The 15,018-nt window shown below is 37.7% G+C and overlaps 1 protein-coding gene across 1 annotated transcript in view; it reads right to left on the reverse strand.

The window, feature by feature from the left end:
• The window catches only part of LOC124791873 (RRP15-like protein), a 64,209-nt gene extending 59,633 nt beyond the window's left edge, over positions 1–4,576 (reverse strand). Inside the window, exon 1 of the mRNA XM_047257893.1 lies at positions 4,320–4,576. Coding sequence (XP_047113849.1) covers positions 4,320–4,374 — 55 coding nt within the window. The 5' untranslated portion in view covers positions 4,375–4,576. The remainder of the gene's footprint in view (positions 1–4,319) is intronic.
• Between the last annotated feature and the right edge of the window lie 10,442 nt (positions 4,577–15,018).

The raw sequence follows: 15,018 nt of genomic DNA on the forward strand, positions 1-15,018 counted from the left end.
GTGTGTCGTGTTTAAAGGTGGCGTATTGTTATGGTCGGTGTTTCTCTTTGGTGGTGTGTTTATGGGTAGCATGTTATGAGGCGTATAGGGTTCATTTGTGTGGTAGCATTGTATGTGTGTGGTATCAGTGGTGATTGTGTTTTCAGCGGAATATTTTTCGGTGTGTTAACGATTTTGGTTTTGTTATGTCAACATTATTGTAGTTCTTTTTTCTGTTCGTCGTGTGTGAATTTTAGTAAATTGCTTTGTTTATGTCTTTGGTAGATATGGATATGATGCACAATGCAAACAGTTTTCAGTTTTTGGCGATGATGGGGGCAGTGCGTTGTCTCTAATAAAATTTCCTCAGCTATTCGGCCTGTTGGCTGAAGTCGTGAAGTGTTCAGTGTGTCGTGAAGAAATGAGGCTTACTAGTTCCTGCGTCTCGGAACGGATGGCTAAGTGTGGTGGTGGTGAAATTTTTGAGATTGAAGGTTGTGGGGTCTTCTTATTTTAGTGTTTTTTGTCGTTTGGTGTATTGGTGTGTGTGTTTATATTTGGTTTGTCCCCACTTAAAAACCCGCAACTTCCCCCGCTTGTCCCGTTAGTTTCATTATATTTTTGAAGAAATATCTATTTGGTGGTTTTTTTCAATCTGTTTTCGTGTTTGTTGTTATGTTCGCCTGATGACGTCATAGGAGCGGTATGGGAGTTGTTGTGAATGGTCGTTTCCCCCATATTGGTGACGTCATTGGTCAAAGTAGAGGGATGGAACCGGACCATTCTCTTAACCCGTTTGTTTAACGATATTACACAAAAACAGCAGCAAAATGAGCAATGGATATTTTCAAAGTAGTGGCATTTCTCCCAATGTACAGAACCTGCCTAAAGGACTTTAGAAGTAGACATTTCAAATCCACTGGATGTGAGACTGTTTGAGCAAGACTCAGCATCAAGGGCACGCATGAACTTCTTATCACATCTGTCTATAAACCACCAGGCTCACATCCAGGTGTAACCAAAAACTTTAGAGAAAAACAGACTTAGCTAATACAAGCCATACTGTCATCATTAATCATCCAGGAATCCAATGGATAAATCACAATTTAGTAAATGGTGGGTCTGACACGACATCCTGTGAACTTAATGTCTTCCCTGAAAACTACCTTGAACATATGGTCTGGAAGACTAATCATAATGGAAATATAGTAGACCTGGTGGCAACAAACTGATTTGATATCTCTGAAGATTTCCATATTCAAGCAGGTATCAGTGACCATGAGCCACATTAATATTTGAAAATGGAGTTCAATGTATCTGCTTTTCCTTTGCTACCCTCACTTTCAGTTTCTGTGTCTAAACACTAATTTTGGTTACACTGACAGCGTTACATACAACCAGAGTTTCACTGATTTTTGAGAGAGTTTTGAAGGCACCCATATTGAAGCTGGTATCAGTGGACACGGGGCCATTGCAGTAACTATGATTTCTAAAGTACAAAGAGCAGCTAAAACAAGCAGAAACAGTTATATCATCAGCAAACTAGATACAGGTGAAGTAGTGTCATATCTCAATACGGAACTAGAAACAATTTCTGAGGAGGACCATGCAGAAGAAATGTGGCTCAGTTTTGGAAGAATAGCTGCTCAAGCATTTAATAGATATTTACCTAGCAGAATAGTTCACAATTGGAGAAACTTCTAAAGGAACATAGCCTACTGCATGATAGGTGTAAACAAAGCACATGGCTATAGATAGGGAATGTTGAGTGAAATGTGCTTGGGCATCAAGAGGGAAACATGTGAAGTCTTCATTGCCTACCATAGCAGAAACATATCAAAAACTCAATCACTAAATCCAAAGAAATTCAGGCCATATGTAACAGCTGTTAGGGCAGCAAAGTTGGTGTCTAGACACTCATGAATGACACAGGAACTGAAATAGAGGGTAGCAAAGAAAAGCAGATCTACTGAACTCTACTTTCAAATGTTCCTTTACTAAGGAAGATTCAGAAGTACTTGCCTCATTTAACCTCCACACCACTGCAAAGATGACTGATGTAGATATTATTATAGTTAGTGGCACTGAGAAATAGCTAAGATTAAACAAGGCTCCAGGGCCAGATGTAATCCCAGTCAGATTCCGTTAATTTTCATCTGAGTTAGCTGCCTTTTAACCATAATATACTACAGATTCAACAAACAGAAAACTGTGCCCAGTGACTGTAAGAAAGCATGTCACACTATTTTACACGGAAAATAGCAGAAGTGATCCACAAAACTACCGTCCTGTCTCAACAGTGGCCATCTGTTAAGAGTATCCTACAGCAGTGATGGTGAAAGATGATCCCTGATAGCTGTAAGTGCTCTTTCCAGCTTTTAACTGTGAAGCACAAATGTCTGCAGGTGAAAACAACAGTTGTCTACAGAGCTGCAACAACACTGAGACATTGCCACAAAGATGTATACAAAATTGTATTATGTGACTGGTTGTGATACACATGTGAATCAGCCATGCGAAGTCTAGTCCAGCTGTTAGGATCTTTTTTCATCGACTTTACTATAGAACCTATTCTGAGCTCAAACAAAACGAGATATCTCAAACAGATGACATCCTCGGTGCCAACCGGCATGGACTCCAACAATATTGATTACACAAAACCCAACTTGCGCTTTTCTCAGGACATCTAAAAGGCAAGAAAATGAGGTGGACACAGTATTTCTTGACTTCTGAAATCCATCTGACTCAGTATCACACCAAAAGCCATTCACAAAAGTATGGTTGTATTGAATACAAATAAAGATTTGTGATTGGACTAAAGTTTTAATCTCTTATGACGTCTGCATTGACAACTGGTTACAATTTTTTATACAACAAATATTATATGGTATTAAGTGTATGACTACACTGTAAGACACTGTTTTTGCTTTCTGTATCCACTCTATAGAATATGTTTTCATTAGATACACAATATCACTAAAAATCTGTAGTGTCCATGTGGAATGGGAAATCTATTTGTAGGTGAGGGTGTGGGATAGTAGAACCTGTTTGTAAGGATCCCTGCAAGGCCTACAACTTTTTTGTGTGAAAGGGCTAGCAGCCATGAATATTGCATACATTAAAAGAAATGATGCTCCGAGTTGCTCTGTGAGGTCTGCTTGGATGGTGCACAGTCTTTGAATAGCAAAGATTGGATCTGAGTAACGTTGCAAAACATATTTTCACACTATAAGTGAACAAACCAAGTACTGGGTAGTTTCATGGCATATCGTTGTTAGGTATATCTCAAACATGCCACAGAAATGACATGCAACAACTAAAACAAAAATCAACAAAACGTACAATGCTCTCATGGCTGTTAAACATGTTAAATGTAATTTATGCACAAGGCATACATGAAGCCACTCTAGCAAGATACCACAAAGTATAATGGTAAAGAACACTAAACGGAAAAGAATTCCGTTTCAGATAGGACTACATTTTAGTGCAGAAGATGCCTCACCCACAATGGAAAGGAAATAAGAGTAGAATAATGATCAAGATTAGATACGTGATTCCGAAATATTTTGCCAACTGACAGATTGTTTAGTGTATGCTCTCTGTTTACAAGACTGGGCCTGAATGTAGCAGCAAATTATTTCATTAGAGACACAAGCAAAACAATGAGGTGCCATTTGAGGGCACTTAAAAGCTAGATTAAATGATGTCTGGACTGTGGGAGAGGAGCTGAGTTGGTTCTCTGCTATGCAGACACAGATGTTGGAAGTGAAAACGACAATCTACCCCAGGATTCCTTTTGCACATGCATGGAAATAGTTGAGATATTTGAATAGTGGGGGAGTGTTGAGGGTTGCAATCCGAATGTCTTAAATTAATATTTTTTCCAGGCATAACTCAGTAATTATCTGTTATTCCATTGTTGATAGGTCGTTGCCAAGTTCACAGTTCCTTGTGCTTATTCAGAGGTCAATAAATGTTATCTGAAGTTCATCACGCAAATGTCTACTATTACATATAAATTGATAAGTTGTGTGCCTGAGGAATCCACATAGCGCTATAAATTTATCAGTATTGGTCACAGAATGAAAAGCTATGTACCCATATATCTTGGTCACGTTGAGGTGTGATAACTGAATTGCGAATTGAATATGCCCGGTTCAAATTACGAAATTGTGAAGGATGCGAGGTTAAAATGATGATAACTTTGTACTCTAAACAAGAACGTAATTAAAATGGTCAAATGTGTGTGATATATATGTTTCTCTCCACTCTCTGTGAACATGCAGTTTCATAGACGTAACATGCAGGAGTAACGTTTGAATAAATTAATCATCATATACCTTCATTAATTCGTGGCTCCTCCACAATTTGCGAAAAGCTCAGAAAGGTCGCCATGTTGAGTCTGTCAGTATTTCCAGAAATTTACTACTAATTCTTTTTAATCAGTTCAGCTTATTTCACGCAGTACACACACCAGAAGCGCCAACGCAAACATAACGTTTCCACCAAAACAATCCCACGTGCAGAACTGTTGATGTTGACATCGTCGTCATAACATCGGAGGTTCAGAGCTTTAAAACGAAGAGTCGTAATCAAAGTTCGTAACACTACCTGTGCTGTCAATTTGTCATGTTGGGCTTCCGCGAGCAAGGAAAACTTGCACATGCACACTCTCTCCATCTCCAAGAAACACAATTTGTGTTTCAAACCGTGCAAAATGATTTCCCACTGCCATAGTACTCAAAATGCCGAAATAAGTTCAGACAGCGTAAATGTAATTGTCAGAACCTAAGTCAAGAGCTCACAGACGCGTTAACGAAAAAACGTGGCCCCACAAACACTGGATACAAAAATGTAGTTCTCATTGAAAACATTTAGGGGTGTCAAACATGAAAGTGTTGTTAATACAGGACGAAGTATAGACTGAAAAGTAAATGAGTGAGTAAAATTACTTCTGAATTTCTTTTTAGGAATATTACTTACTCGTTATCGAGAAGTCAGATACAAGTATACGAGATGAAAGGGCAGCTCGGTTGAGATTGCTGGCAACTGAAGACCTTTTTATTATCGTTGTAGTATTCTTACTGCACAGTTTCTTAATTTTTATGTGAAATTTGGGCTGCTGATATGTAAAGCATTTTGTAATATAAAAGTGAAAGCTTTCTGTACTAACGTTTTCTTAATTAATCAGAACGTGCATAACAGGAACTACATACCCCAGAATGCGTAATCACTACCGACTAATTACAACGCAAAGGAATAAACAAAAAATACTGTCGAAATCAATTTGTGTTTCTCAACATGTCCCTTAAACTGACAAAGACATACAATATGAAGTCTAAATATACATTCACTCTTTCACTTATTTCCCAAAGGCCGCAGTTTCTTGCACATGTTTTATGTCTGGCATTGCTTAGTGGTCTTGTGAAATCATCAGTTAACATTTCTTCAGAAGGCAGATGTTTTGCATTAATAACACCTGACTTAATGTGCCTTTTTATAAAGTGATACTTTGTATCTATATGCTTTTATTTATTAATTTAGCATGCATTACATTGAACAAGCAATATTGGACTTGGTCATAAACAGAAATAGGTTAACAATGCAGTACAAAACTGAATCACACACAAAAATAAAACAGTAAATTTACATTTTGTCAAACGATAAATCAGGTTAAATTCATCACTACTAAATATAGAATTCATACAAAATAAACTATATATAATAGGCTAAAGTCCTATAAAGTGCAACATAATAAATACAAAATACAAAACTTCTCACAGTTCCTCCTTTGAGGTGATTAATTCCCTGGTCTATTACAGGAATGAGATTACATAAAATTAACAATACATTTACATTCTATTTGAAGATATTCTAAGTTTTAATCATAATTAATAATAAATGTAGAGACTAAAGTATTGAATTTTTGAAGGAATACGTAATACATAAACAAAATAAAGGCATCTCAGAACTTTTAACAAACAAGGACACTACATTTATGTCATGGTTAGTTTTCCATTTCTTTACCCGGATTTTCATAAAATTCATTTACTGAATAGTAACATTTTTCAAGTAAGTATTTTTAAGTCCTAATATAAATTTTATAATATCTCTTAAATCTTTAATGTGTTGTGGCAGAGCATTATGAATTTTAACACAAAATAGCTTACATGTTTCTGAGTTCATGTTCTTTTTGTAGATTCTACATGCAAATCTTTCTTGTTCCTTGGGTTATAATTGTGACAGTTTGCATCTGTGTGGAGATTGCTTAGGTTTGACTTGGTTACAAGTACACACCTGAATATGTATAGTGAAGACAAAGTGAGAATTCCTAATTTCTGGAGCAGTGGTCCTCAGTGAGCTTGTGTGTGACTATGTGTAATTATTCAAACAACTCATTTTTGTAGGCTAAAAATTTCTTTTAAATTTGATTTTGAACTGACCCAGAAAGTTATCCCATATGAAACAACAGAATGAAAATATCCAAAGTACGCCATTCTGGTGACCTCAGGAGTCCTAACATTTGCTGTAACTCTCAAGGCTGAGTTGCGTCTGTGTGAAAGGTATTTAACATGGTTTTTCCACTTTAAAGCTTCATCTATATGGAGACCCAGTACTTTTGCAAACTGTACTCTGTCAATTTGACTACCATCCAATTGTAGGACAATGTCCTCATCTTGAATTATTTTTCCAAAATGTAAGTAATTTGTTTTCTTTGCATTCAGTGACAGTTTGTATGCACAGAACAAGGTCTCAATACTTTTCAAGAAGTTATTTGAAGTAAATAATTCGACCGAGAGTTTGTCAATAGATTCTTGGGTAAATGAATGGCTCCTTTATTATCACAATATACTCTAAATGACTTTACAACTCTCTTACATCTACCTCAGACATAAAGTGCCTTAACCGCAGTAAATCTTGAACAGTTGATGCCAAGGCCATATATTCAGCTTCACAAGCAGAAAGCGCAATGGTTTTTTTTTTATACCAGACAATGAAGTAAAAGAGTGTTGCAATTGTATGCATGAACCAGTTACAGAGTGCCTCTCATTTATTTGATTTCCCTGGTCTGCATCACTGAAGGCCATTATTTCTATGTTAACATCTCTAGAAACTTCCAGCTTGTAGTCCATGGTTCCCTTAAAATATCTAAACAATCTTTTTACTGACAACCAATGGATCTTTATAAAATAATGATTATAACTGCCAAAGAAATTTACAGCAAAACACATATCAGGTCTGCAGACTTGGGATAGATATAGAAGACTTCCTGTTGCCTCTCGATGAGGTACATTAATATCACCTGATTCGACTGCTTTGAAATCCAAACCAGGTTCAAGTGATGTTGACATTGGCTTCGCACCACTCTTTCCAAATCCCTCCAGAACTTCTTTTGCACAAGATTTGTGAGAGATCCAAATTTTTCCTATTTCTCGATTGCATGTACTTTCCATACCTGGGCATTGGCTTATCTGCTCTAGATCTGTTATCTCAAAAAATTTATTCCAAAAACTTTTGAACTGATCCAAAACACTTCTGTCATTTGAGAGTAATAATGTGTCATCGATATATAAAGCTATGATATGTAGTGTGGCTCCATTCTATGAAAATATATAGATGGATCAGTGTCTGATCTGTTCAACTTTAGTTTTCTTAACACCTCATAATTTTTTTGATTCCAACTCCTATCAGCCTGTTTGAGTCCATAAACAGTTTCTTCAGCCTCCATACTTTTCCATGATTTGAAAAATTTTCTGGTGGAATGACATACATTTCTTCATTTTAGTCTCCATAAAGATAAGCAGTAATGATCTCAATGTGATCAATCCCCACATACAAGAGAAATGTAATGGATGCCAGTCTGATCACTGACATGAAGGTTTCCTCATAATGAACATCTTCAATTTGACTACATGCTTTTACTAACAGGTATGCCTTAAATGTTTCTGGTGTACTGCTAGCCTCATACTTTATTTTAAAGCCCCCTTATTCGTGAGTGGTTTGTGTCCCCTCAGTAGCTCCTGGATAGCACTTCTTCAGATGTGTTATTATGAACTAGAGATCCAAATTCTTTCTTCTTTGCTTTCTTCCATTCTTCGTATTTGTCCCTTCAGAGGCTTCTTTTAAATCAATGTCTTCACTTGGAAGTACTCCTTTCAAATAGTAAATAACATGATTAGGCCATGTCTTGAGTTTTGGTTATCTGTTTGATCTTCAAGATGTAACCTCTTGAACTACGCTATGTGATAAAAAGTATGCAGACACCCCCCAAAACATAGGTTTTTCATATTAGGTGCATTGTGCTGACACCTACTGCAAGGTACTCTATATCAGCGACCTCAGTAGTCATTAGATATCATGAGAGAGCAGAATGGAGCACTCTGCAAAACTCACGGACTTCAAACATGGTCAGATGATTGGGTGTCACTTGTGTCATATGTCTGTATGGCAGACTTCCACACTCCTAAGAATCCCTAGGTACACTGTTTCCGATGTGATAGCGTAGTGGAAACGTAAGGGGACACGTACAGCACAAAAGCGTACAGGTCGACCTCATCTGACAAAGACCGCCGACAGTTGAAGAGGGTCGTAATGTGTAATAGGCAGACATCTATCCAGACGATCACACAGGAATTCCAAACTGCATCAGGATCCACTGCAAGTACTGTGACAGTTGGGCAGGAGGTGAGGAAACTTGGATTTCATGGTCGAGCGGCTGCTCATATGCCATACATCACGCTGGTAAATGACAAACGACGCTTCGCTTGGTGTAAGGAGCGTAAACATTGGATGATTGAACATTGGAAAAATGTTGTGTGGAGTGACGAACCACGGTACACAATGTGGCGATCCGATAGCAGGGTGTGGGTATGACGAATGCCCGGTGAAAATCATCTGGCAGCGTGTATAGTGACAGCAGTAAAATTCGGAGGCGGTAGTGTTATGGTGTGGTCGTGTTTTTCATGGAGAGGGTTTGCACCCCTTGTTGTTTTGCGTTGCACTATCTCAGCACATACCTACATTGATGTTTTAAGCACCTTCTTGCTTCCCACTGTTGAAGAGCAATTCGGGGATGTTGACTGCATCTTTCAACACGATCGAGCACCTTTTCATAATGCACGGTCTGTGCGGATTGGTTACACGACAATAACATCCCTGTAATGGGCTGACCTGCACATATTCCTGACCTGAATCTTATAGAACACCTTTGGGATGTTTGCAACGCCGACTTCATGTGAGGCCTCGCCGATCGACATCGATATCTCTCCTCAGTGCAGCACTCTGTAAAGAATGGGCTGCCATTCCGCAAGAAACCTTCCAGCACATGATTGAACATATTCCTGCGAGAGTGGAAGCTGTCATCAAGGCTAACGATGAGCCAACACCTTACTAAACTCCAGCATTAACGATTGAGGGCGCGACGAACTTGTAACTCATTCCAAGCTAGGTGTCCGGACACTTTTGATCACATGGTGTATGTTTTGATTCTCAAGACTCTCGTCTTGAGCTTCAATTTCTACTGAAGCCATAAAAGGGTTCAATATCATAGTCTTCTGGTTTAACTTTTTGGTCAGTTTGTGAAGTATTTATGTCCTCAAGAACTGCTTCTTGTCCCAGTCCTTAGTGATCTTAGGTCCCTCTGTTTTTTAACTTGGAAAATTCTCATCATCCAGGAATTTTACATCCCTGCTGACAACTATCTGGCCAGTCTCCCTATTAATGAATCAATAGCTTCTGGTTGCCTGAAAGTAGACTACAAATAAAATAATAATAAGTTCATTAACTAATGAACTACAAAGACAGGCCTCACATAGAAAACACGCAGAGATCGATGAATTTCAACAGAAAATGCATACCAGCGAAGCGAAAATCTGTGCCCAAGTGAAATATTTGTCTCCAAGAATAAATAATAAATCTTCACGAAATCTCACTGAGTTAAATATCTACTCAGATAGCCACGGACGCGGACTGGCGGAAGTACTACGAAACCATTACGATCTGAAAGTATGCAGTCTTGTGAAACCAGGAGCACCATTGCGGGAAATTATTAGGGACGTTTTACTGGACAAACAAGACAACAAAAATCGTCATGTTGTATTAATTGGAGGAGCAAATCACGTGTATTGTAACGAGTTAGCTAACGCTATTATCAGTCTCAAAAGTGCCCTCAGTTCGATAGTAAACCAAAAAGTAACTGTTATTGGTATACCACATAGGCATGACCTCATATCTGCTTCATGTGTGAACGCCGAAATTAAGGAAGCAAATAAATAGATACAAACTGTGTGTAAAGTGTACCCAAACATAAGATTTCTATCAATCGATTTCCTGGATAGATGCAGCTTTACAAAACATGGCATGCACCTGAATAGAAGAGGCAAGTCATCTCTGTGCAAAGCAATTTACGAAACGTTAGAAACATATAAAAAACAAAGTATCTATGAGTCAGTACCAGCCATTGTAATGAACTACCAATACATTACTCGAAGCAACCATGGAGGAAGTGAATCTGTCTTGGAGACAACAACTAAAGCAGCTGCAGAACCACAAATTGCTACAGCATCACGATAAAATTCAGTAACAACTGCAGCACCAGCAAAACCAGCAACATCTGAACCAGCTCAAGCAATAAGACCAATAACAGCAGCAGCACAAGCAACAGAAGCAGAAATGGTATCAACTGTAGCAGTTCCACTACAGTCACTGGCAGAAAAGAGGAAGGAAACCGCAGGCATCAGCAATTACAGGGCAAAACCAACAGATACTACAACAACAGATCCACCACCAACAGAAATAGTGCCAATAAAAGAATCAAAGGCAGCAACAGCACGAAGAATCCTGTCAGCACCACCACCACATCCACTAACACTACCATCACCACCACCTCCGGCCACAGAAGCAGCAGCAGCAACAGCAGCAGCAGCAACTGAACCAACAACAACAGTAGCAGCAGCAACAAAACCATCAACAACAGTTGCAGCAACACAACACTGCCTAAGGAGGAGTCAAAGACATCTACATCATTAAATAAAGATTTTTTATGGCTTCAGACAAAGAAATGGAAAAGATTGTGACAAATCAGCAAGAAAATTTGCAGATAAGTCACAACTACTATGGAAAAAGCAGCACAATACCAGGTAATGACAAAAGAAAAAATACTTGCAAAACAGTCAGGATAATGTGTCAGAATATTCAATGCCTCAGAAACAAAGTACTAGATCTAGAAGTAGCTTTAAATAATCTTGCTGATGTCTCTTGTATTTGTTTATCTGAACACTGGTGCAAGGCTAGTGAATTAAGTCTCATAAATATAAGCAAGTTTAATTTAGCATCACATTATTGCCAAAGTGTTTTTAAAAATGGTGGGGTATGCATTTACTCTAGAGTAGGACTGCAGTTCAAAGTGACAACAGAATTGGACCATCTAAATAAAGAAAAACATTTTGAATCATGTGCCATAGAGTTAAAAACTGAGAAGAGTGAAAAACTAGTTGTCATTACAGTATACAGATCTCCAGTGGGTGACAAAAACATATTCTTAAAAAAAATAGAAGCAGCATTAAACACTTTTTATAGTAATGAAGTGAAATTATTTTTATGTAGAGATTTTAATAATAACCTGTTAATTGAAAGTGATGAAAAAAGACAGCTTTTGAGTATACTCAGCAGCTTCCACATGAAACCACCCTTTACAGATGCCACCAGAATAACAGAACTGTCATCTTCTCTTTTACACAATATTTTCTCAAATATGGAGAATGGTATCACTGAGCCACTAAACATAAACTTAGGTCTTTCGGATCACAATACACTATTAACATACATAAATTACTCTATCCCCAAGGCAGTAAAATATAAGTGGGGATACAAAAGGCACTTCTATACAGAAAAAGTAAATACTTTCATCCAGTTGTTAGATAATGAAACCTGGGAAGATGTCTTTGCACAAACAACAAACGAGGAATCTTTCAATGCTTTTTCTAGTACATTCATGTCCCTATTTGAGATGTGTTTCCCAAAAAAGCTCACAAAGATCAATGTCATGCCTAGGAACACAAGCCAGTGGATAACACCTGCTATTAGAGTATCTAGTCAAACACTAAAACATATCAGTCAACTCAAAAAAGATAACCAAGATGAACACTTCACAGATTATGTTAAGACATACAAGAAAATTTATTTGCTGGGTCAGCAAACAAATCGAAAGCTATATGGAATGTAGTAAAAAAAGAAATAGGCCCAAGCAAAAATTTTAGAAATCCAGATGACTTTGTTTTAAAAGATGATCAAGGTGTGCTAGTCAGAAATCTTACTTTAGCAAATTACATTAATGACTACTTCATAAATAGTCCAATCAATCTGAGTAAAAATTGTTCTAAGATTAGTAGAAAATCAATCCTAGAAGAACAAAGTGTTAATTCATTATTGCTACCTCTCACGAACAAATTGGAAGTTAATCGAATAATAAAAACAATGAAGAATAAAATGTCCTCAGGGATTGACGATATACCTTGCTCAGTCATGATGAGATGTGCTAGTGTCATATCAGACCCACTCTCACACATCATAACCATATCATTTTCAGAATGTGTCTTTCCACAACGATTAAAAATTGCAAAAGTAAAACTATTGTATAAAAAGGGCAATATACATGAAGTGGGAAACTATAGACCAATAGCTTTATTATCGGTATTTTCAAAAGTAATAGAGACAGTCATGAAAAACAGAATTACAAATTACCTCGAGAAATTCAATCTATTGTCTGTAAACCAACACGGCTTTCGCAAAGGAATGAGTACAGAGTCAGCCATCACCCAATTCATTGAAAATATTGTAACGGGGCTAGATAAGAACAACAGTACAATAGGAATAAATTTGGACCTCTCAAAGGCATTTGATACTGTCCAACATGATATCCTGCTAGACAAATTAGAATATGTCGGTATACGAGGAGTAGCTAAAAAGTGGTTTCAGTCATATCTCCGTAATAGGAAACAGGTAGTAGAAATTGCAACAACAAACAGTAAAAACCAAAGTTTTGGCTGGCTGCGGTGGTCTAGCGGTTCTAGGCGCTCAGTCCAGAACCGTGCGACTGCTACGGTCGCAGGTTCGAATCCTGCCTAGGGCATGGATGTGTGTGTTTTCTTTAGGTTAGTTAGGTTTAAGTAGTTCTAAGTTCTAGGGAACTGATGACCACAGATGTTAAGTCCCATAGTGCTCAGAGCCATTTGAACCATTTGAACCAAAGTATTGTTTACAGATCGGATATTCAGACTGTGCCAATTGGGGTACCGCAGGGGAGTGTTCTAGGACCTCTCCTATTTCTTCTTTACATAAATGATATCAAGATTCCAGTAAATGGTACTCATATAACCCTGTTTGCGGATGACACAAACATTTTACTAACTGACATAAACTGGGTATTGTCAACATATGCAACCAGAGTTATAGAATATTTGCAAAATTGGTTTGAAGTGAACAAATTAACCATAAATATCTCTAAAACTAATTATACCCATTACAGGAAAGCAAAGTCACACTCTGATCTAGATCTCAGAATACAAAATAAAGAAATTGTGAGAGTTGCTACCACAAAATTCTTAGGTGTACATATAGACGAAAATTTAGACTGGAAATCCCATATCCTGTATCTTTCGCATAAGTTAAGCTCTGCTTGCTTTGCTTTACGCGTTATTAGCTTTGTATGTAGTAGGGAATGTAGCAGAGCTGTTTACTTTGCTTATATACTGTTAAAAGAAAAGAAAAAATTCCTTGACGTCTCTACTTACGTGCTGCTCCATGACTCTGCTGTCAATATCTTTATTCTTGGCTTGTGTGTAACTTCTGTGTATTTTCTTACAGTAAATGTGTTTTTTTCGTATCCAGGGTGTAATTACAAAGTTAATAAAATGTTTTCTTGCCTTTAAATAATATTTTTCATCAGGTTATGGGCCCAGTACACGTGTAAAGGCAAACAACACAGTTTAAGTAAAACAATATTTGAAATGAGCGTATGTCTGTAGAGAAACATGACTGCTAGCGGTGATTATAAGGTCAGCATTGATAAGCTTGAAGGACCTGACGTCTGGGCCAAATGGAAATGGCATATTTCTATGGTGCTACGTTCATATGGACTAGAAGATATTATTAACGGTACACGTGAACGTGTAGAGTTGCCGCAAGATGCGACAAGTGAACAAAAAGAAGCGTACGTGGAATGGCACAAGGACGACGCAAAGGCAGCAAGTCTTATAGCAAGTGAGCTAAGTAAACCTGTTGCAGAACTCGTCTTAACGTGCAAGAATGCTAAAGAAATCTGGGAAAAATTACGCGCCCGATTTGAACGTAGCAGTACTCAGCGTTTGAATGTTGATTGAAACATTTTTCCGTGTTAAACGTGATGAATCGGAAGATATTAGTGCACATGTGGCCAAACTGCAAAAGTTATTTGTGGACCTGAACGATGAATTATCAAAACATGAAGAAAATACGCTATCTGAAAGAATCTTAAATGGTCGAATTTTGTCTACACTGGGAAAAGACTACGACAATTTTAAGGATCTCTGGGATACGATACCGACAGAAAAGCAAAGCTTGAATTTATTGATTGAAAAACTCTGTACTATTGAACTGCGTGAACAAGACGTTAGTGGAAGTGCAGCTTTTGTCGTTTCTAAAACAAGAAAACGGCAAACAAGTAATCAGCAAGTAAAGATGACGAAGTCACAATTAAAACAGAAGTTTCCGTGTAATAAATGCAAACAATTAGGTCACTGGGCAGCAGAGTGTCCACAGAACACTCGTGAAAGCAATAAAAGAAAAGAGAAGAAGCGAGACAGTGAACACGCTGCATTTACTTCATACGCTATGGGTGTGTGTACCAGTAATCACAGTGACCCAAATAAATGGTATTGCGACAGTGGCGCTACAAATCATATCACTCCCAACAAACAGTATTTTGTTTCGTATAGTGAATTTGATGTTCCTCAAGTAATTTCATTGGGAAAACAAAATGTGAAAATGTGTGCGTACGGTCAA

Source organism: Schistocerca piceifrons, chromosome 1, assembly GCF_021461385.2.
Source record: "Schistocerca piceifrons isolate TAMUIC-IGC-003096 chromosome 1, iqSchPice1.1, whole genome shotgun sequence".
NCBI classification, from domain to species: Eukaryota; Metazoa; Arthropoda; class Insecta; order Orthoptera; family Acrididae; genus Schistocerca; species Schistocerca piceifrons.